The sequence below is a fragment of the Dipteris shenzhenensis genome, chromosome 16 (assembly GCF_047967505.1).
Source record: "Dipteris shenzhenensis isolate YYH24624 ecotype China chromosome 16, Dip_SZ_1.0, whole genome shotgun sequence".
NCBI classification, from domain to species: domain Eukaryota; kingdom Viridiplantae; phylum Streptophyta; class Polypodiopsida; order Gleicheniales; family Dipteridaceae; genus Dipteris; species Dipteris shenzhenensis.
Window position 1 is genome coordinate 26,453,695 of NC_141611.1, and position 6,854 is coordinate 26,460,548.

At 40.9% G+C, this 6,854-nt stretch overlaps 1 protein-coding gene across 2 annotated transcripts; it reads left to right on the forward strand.

Annotated features, from left to right (window-relative positions):
• Window positions 1-5,405: 5,405 nt before the first annotated feature.
• On the forward strand, window positions 5,406-6,561 carry LOC147892757 (uncharacterized). Of its 2 annotated transcripts, XM_087387795.1 has the most exons (3): window positions 5,406-5,890; window positions 6,006-6,261; window positions 6,464-6,561. In XM_087387795.1, the coding sequence occupies exons 1-2, from the start codon at window positions 5,465-5,467 to the stop codon at window positions 6,246-6,248; spliced, it is 669 nt and encodes a 222-aa protein (XP_087243921.1). In that variant the 5' UTR covers window positions 5,406-5,464; the 3' UTR covers window positions 6,249-6,261; window positions 6,464-6,561. The 2 variants fall into 2 exon arrangements, with proteins under 2 accessions (XP_087243921.1, XP_087243920.1); XM_087387794.1 differs by having other exon boundaries at window positions 6,006-6,508.
• The last annotated feature ends 293 nt before the right edge of the window (window positions 6,562-6,854 follow it).

Here is a 6,854-nt window from a genome sequence, read left to right on the forward strand (position 1 = left end):
CTTTCCCTCTCCTACTCCCACTGCTACTCCTCGCTCCGGAAGCCCTCGCATAGCTTCCACTCCTTCTGACTCTGCTACCGTCAGTCCTCCTTACTCATCAGGGGATCTCTCCTATCAAATCACAGCTGACGGAGAGATAATAGAAGATAGAAAGGGCAAAGCAGTGATGGCCACCATGAGGAGGTTGATGAGCCATCACTTCAAGAGCGACATTACTACCGATTGGTGGTATCAAGATGGCCAAAAGAAGCAGGCGGTCATCGGTGAGTTAAAACAAAAATACACTAACCCGCCAAATTGGGAGTTTAATGAGGATTATATGCGAGAGCACATGGGTTTGGTCTTGAAGCATCGTAGATCAACCTTGCATACTTCCATCACAAAGGGGTTGGCTAAACCCAGCTGGGAAGACAAAGCTGATTGGAAGTTCTTCAAGAAGCAAAATAGGGACCATCCCGAATTGTTCGAGGGTTAGAGGAGGGTTGCGAAGAGACGGCTGGACGTCGTAGGTACTTAGCACTTTGGTGCAGGCAGACGGTTGGCGTTCGAGGCAACCATGGTAAGTCTAGTTCTTCTCAGTTAATGTATTGTTCTATTTGTTTTACTACATATTACATGCACTTTAGCTAACTCTAACTCTCGTAAATTGGATCCACAGCAAGCTGCGATGGGTTGTCTTCCTACAGATGTAGAGACGCAACGTGCATTTCGGATAGGAACAAAGCCGTGGTTTATTGAGCAAGAGGCAATGGGAGCGACGGTCGATTGGGCTGAGGTGGCTGCTCGCATGGTATAAGTTTACTCCTACTTGTAATCTCACTTTTTAAATTTTTTTATTCTTTAAGTTCCAATCTAATTTTCGATTTATATGGTTCACTCTTAGGGTCAAAGCTCAAGCGTCCCATCATCGGAGGCGAGCAATTAATAGGGCCAGGGATCAGATGCACGTGACGAGGATGAGGGAGAAGATGCAGCTGACAAGGACCAAGGAATAGGCCAACAAGACGAGGACGATTCGGATTCGGATGAGTAGTAGTAGTAGTAGTGGTAGTAGCATTTTCTTCGCCCTGTATGTCATTTTGTATATCCGCTCATTTGAGCAATTTTATATCGTCCTTTCGAAAGGGTAATTTTATTACAAACAATGTTGTATATGTCCGACATGTATATACTTTTGTTGCTCGATCATTTCATTTGAGCGATTTTGTATCACCCTTTTTGCAAGGGAAATTTTGTTATAAAAAACCTTTGTTTTGTAATTACCCAAAAAAAGGATTAGTGGGGCTAAACAGGGCCATAGCAAGCCCTGTTTAGCCCCACTAATCCTTTTTTTTAAGTTCTGTTAATCGTCGCTATATAGCGACGTTTACCAGTGTCGCTATATAGTGACGATTAATAGTGTCGCTATATAGCGACGTTTGTCAACGTCACTATATAGCGATGATTCTTTTCCGATGCTTTTAGCGACTCTTATAGCGACGTTTGCGCCCGTGAAAAAAAAAAATTTTAATGTAAAAAGCGTCGGTATTTTCATCGAAAAATGGCCTATGCCTTGTAGTGACTTCTTTTTTTTCATCAAATGAATGTTGTAATTCTTTTTAAATGCAATTTATTTAAAATGCAAGTGGTCTAAGATGCAAATCATTCTTCTAGGCGATGATAAAGGGGTGTGTAGTGATGGTGATATGCCAAAGTGGATACACACAAATCTTCTAGGTCCCTTGCATGATGCCCATGTACTTGCACACCCTAAACCAAATTCTAGTGACTCATAAGAAGAGGTGTTGTTGTGATGTATGTCAGTGTATCTAATTAATGCTGCAATCGGATGCACAATGCAAATGAGACATTGCAATTCACACTTCTTTTTTGTCATAAAATGAAATGTTGCAACTCTTTTTAAATGCAATTTATTTAAAATGCAATTGTTTTGAGATGCAAATCATTCTTCTACGTCGACCCCATTTGCAATTCTTGTTTATAATATGCAATTCATTCCAATTTCTTTGACATGCACATCATGACATTGTGAATAGCAAGTGGTGGAGCGATGTGTGCTAACCATTGATGAAGTTATAAATATTTCCAAGGATACTTTAATCAGGGAGCTTAAACCTCATCAAAGTGTGCAGGAAAGATTTATAATTTCATGAATGGCTAATTTGTAAAGGCAAACTTGCACCTTCTCAAACAATTTGTAAAACAAAATCAAAGTGTATTTTTAATGTGTAGGTTAAGTAACCATGCCAATGTAAATTAACGAACATTTTCCCAAACATGGCAATAGCTTGCCGCCATATTATATAATTTCAAAGTATACATTATTATCCACATAGAATTTGGGCAAGTATAAAATTTCTACCACATTTGATATGAGCAAAGTACAGGGAGTGCTCATTTTGCAAAATCTATAGGTATATTTGATGTGGCCAAAAAAATACAAGGTATGCCCATTTTGCCGAAATTACAAATACATAGAATGTGGATAAGTATCAAAAACTAATCCCATATTAATTCAAAGAACCAAAAAAGTTAATATTTTGTAATGCCACAAAGTTGTGTCAATTCGGTGTTGGATTTCTCCCCATGATCTTCTTCATCGTCATCTGTTTGCTCATTGGTTTCTATCCTCTCCTCCTCCTCCTCGGGAACTACAATCTCCGTAACCAAGGATCCACTGAAAATGTTGCTCTAACATCAAGAAATTCATGCTATTGACGGCGAGCCTGAGGAGCATTACAGGTTGGACATGCACTCCTTGCCTTTAAAGTATTTACTAGGCATGCTAGGTGAAATCGATGGTGACATGAGAGCACATAGTAACCGGTCGTTGTATCAAAACGGTCTTGGCATATAGGACATAAAGGTCCATCCTCCATAAAAGTAATACCCGCCAGAATGGTAGAGGGTTTTCTGACACCCAAGCCCACAAAATTAGGATCCAAGTGACAAAAATGGCCTTCGTCTTCAATATGTTGGAGTGCGGCCTGTGCATCTCATGCTTGTTGGGAATATGTAGCACAGATGCATCATTGCTCATCGTATGCATTTTCAATGTCTTGCCTGTGTCCAAATTATTGGAGCAATTCATTCAGGCTATTCAATTCAACAAGGAGCCACTCGTTCTCACTCATTACTCGTTGATATTCAAACACAGCATCATGAACAAACACATAAATTTTGCCTCAACTTTTGCTTCTACTTCAACATCTAGCTGGGTAGTACCACAAGAACTTGCTCTTAAAAAGAGAGTGTGCCATAAGAACATACTACTATCATGCTCACTCTGAAGGTATTGGCATTGAGAATGACATTCCACATAGGGACTCCACAAGACCAAGCCAAACCACTAGGCTCCCAAGACCTCAAGGCTACACTATATCTAGTGGATACTCATACTAGTGCCATGCAAGTCATCACTGACAAGCTTGCCACACCATTCATTTGGAACTCCAAGGCACCATTATCACCCTTGCTTGCAAGCACTCTTAACACATACACAACATGCGACATAGCCTTGGGGGGATCTCTCATCATATGTAACTTTATCACATGAGTCAAACAAAAGGTTAATTTCAATCCGTAAATTTTACAAAAATTAATTTACATAAGGGAGTATTTAAAGCAATTTTGCCAAAAGATCACATATTTGTATAGAGAAAGGCACATTTTATTAAGAAAAAGTTTACAGATAAGAGATTTTACAAATAGGCCTTGAACACACTTGATATAGAGGGTTTATACATAGTGACCCCCCCCAAGGACATAGCTTCGAAATCGGCAAGGTACCCCAAGCACCCACAATCTTGATATCATTTATCGGGTGATAGGTTCTATGTGAACATAGAAGATCCAAGGGATAGGCGAGAGTCATCACAACAGAGTTGTGGGTGGTTGTATATCAACTCCTAGGAAGGAGTACTCTGGCAATAAAAAATAATTCAAAAACATCCACTTCATATTATCCTCATGGAATGGCTTGTCTTAAAGGAGTAATAAAACCCTTTGTGGCATCTTGATTAAACTGTGGCTAATTTGTTTGGCAGCCACTCTTAATTTCTTTCTTTGCATATCGAATCACATACAAAGCCAGTACCTAAGACAAACACACACACACACACACACACCCCTCGGGGTATTCACCTCATCAAATTTCAGTGTACCACATGCATTCAAAAGAAGGGTAATATTCAACTTTTTGAAACATTTTAATGAGATTACAATAATAGGTGGGACTTTTTAATACAATCTTAGAAAAACATCATTTAATCCATAAGTAACTTAGGGGTTTTTTTATTGGGGGGAAAATTTTAGTTGAGGAATTTTTTAAATACCCCTTGAATGCACGTGATACGAAGGGTTTCTTAGTACTGCACCCCCCGATACACACACAAACACATGCATAGATAGATAGATAAACATTTGAGTTGGTGTATAGATGTGAGGTAGTCATGCCCTTCAAAGTTCCACATAGAACCTACCAAGATGATGGAGGAGGGGGATGACAAAGTTGGAGGCCTACAATCGAAAGATTGTGGGATGTGGAAGAAGTGGAGGAGGGCACTCTAGGGAGGCGATTTCTTGCTCAACAAGTATGGTGGGACAGGCAAAAGGCATGAGCCTCCTATGTCGGAGTTTAAGATGGGCGGTTTGGTTCTTATACTTAGCAAGTTCCTAAAACACAAGCCCATGTTCAAGCACTTTTTGTATCGCGAGGATTATTCCAGGTGGTGGAGTCTACTTAGCCACTCTAGAGAAAGAAAATTGGGGGCACTTGGCTGCTCTATAAGGAAAAATATTGGGGACACCATCAACAGATCACGGGTGAATAAATATCATCATTCTAGTCTACAAGAGGAGTTTGTGTACATACAGGGTTTTGCTTTGGGCAAATTATGTACATACTTCTCGGTTTGTATTTTTTAAATTTATTTCCTTTTTAATAAAAAATGCAAGAAAAGAATATTTGGTTCTAGATGAGTTACTGAGTGATGTGATAAGACTTGATTCCGTATACCTGATCACAAGCGTCAAATGGGAAAATGCTTGTTTATGAGTAGCAAAACCAATTGGATTTCCTCGAGCCATGTAAATTTTCTATGGTCAAAAGTACGCGAAAGACTCTTGAATGGAACTTTGTCCTCAGCGCCCGTTGTCAAAGGTATTTGTTGACAAAGAGATCACGAATGGTGGCTTTGCTGGACGGTTGCCAGACGTCATTTACGTAATTGACATTTTCCAGGCAAATAGCTATCTCTTCACGGGCCTCTTGTTGACTTAGGAAAGGCGGAGAGACCGCCCACGGGCCACGCTGACTGTCAGAGGCAAAATTCGATCATTTCTGGCCTCTCCTCGCACATAAATTGACGTATTAAGAGAAGTGTTGCATGCGGTTTGCTCGTCATTCCAAGCTCACCAGGAGCTGATCAATTGATACAACACGAGCTGCTGCTCTTCCTTCGTGATGTTTCCTCAGAAGGCAAGCTCCTTGCTTGTTCGCAAACGTTTCAGAGGAGTTCGTTTGCGCCCCTGGGGCAAATGGGTGTGCGAAATCAGACAGCCCAAGAAACGAGCCCGCATCTGGCTCGGCTCGCATGCTACCGCTGAAGCTGCAGCTCGTGCTTATGATTTCGCGCTAGTCTGCCTCCGGGGCCCCGATGTGGAACTAAACTTTCCGAATTCCCCTCCACAAGTGCCCCCAAATTGTTGTTTCTCCACCAAAGAGATTCAGATGCTTGCAGCTCGAGCAGCCGCTTCTTTGCCTACAACGCCCATTCCATCAGCTTCATCAGACCTGAGCAACCCTGTATCTGGTTCCTCCATCACATGTGGCGGCGACAACGTTACATGCTTGTCTGGTTACACTGACGGTGGAGGACGCTATTTTCAGGTCTGTCAACTCATTCCTACACTCTAGGTTCAGATGATTCGATACGGTTAACGCACAAACTATAACTTCGCTCGCTGCAAGCAAACAAACATGTTTTTCTTCAATGACTTTGCAGAAACTGGTTACAAGCGGACAAGAGGCAAACCTCGCCGAAGTTGACACAGATGCGTCTTCGAAGATGTGCTCTTCGAGATCCTCGAACTCAATGCATTCCATACAATTGCTGGACCAGACCGGTATTGTGCAAGGTGGACGTGAAATTTGCACGGGGTTTGTTCCTGCAGTAGACTCGCTTGAATGGAACTCTGACGACGAGGGAATGGTTCCTGCGGATCAGCACTGCCTTTGGAATTTCTAAGAACGTAGAGCTTGTAAGGCTTGACGCCAACAATGTTAACTTGAGTTTAGTGTTTGTTCCCGAAAACTTTTTGTTTAAGGATATTCTTACTTTAGGAGATCTTTCGTTTGAGCCTAGTGTTTAGACTCCATGAAAAATTGGTCCAAATTAGAAAAGAAAGAAGACAGGTCTTCTTGTAAATATAAATTTGAATGATGACTCTTGCAACTATGTAGAATAGGAGGCATGACGTGAATCGATGGAACATGGGAGGACAAAAGCTATGGTGGCTCCATCTACAAGCTTATTCTATTTCTTCTTCTCAAAGTTAAAGGTAAGTTTTCTAGCACAATCTTCTTTCCTTAAGTATTACTTTTATCTCTATCTTGCTTCTAATTGAAATTTTGTTTTTGCAATCTGTAGTGTCTAATACTACTTGCACATGATTGATTTGTTACTCTTGCGTCTTGCATCAATGCTTAGATTAAGTTATCACTATCAACAACTCCCGAGCTATCCTTCTCCATCAAGCTACCTATTTTGCCTACCATAATGGAAATGGTAGTGGTATCAGTCTTTGTGATTGATGCCTTGAATTAGTCTGGAAATCATGGAGAGATGAGTTCT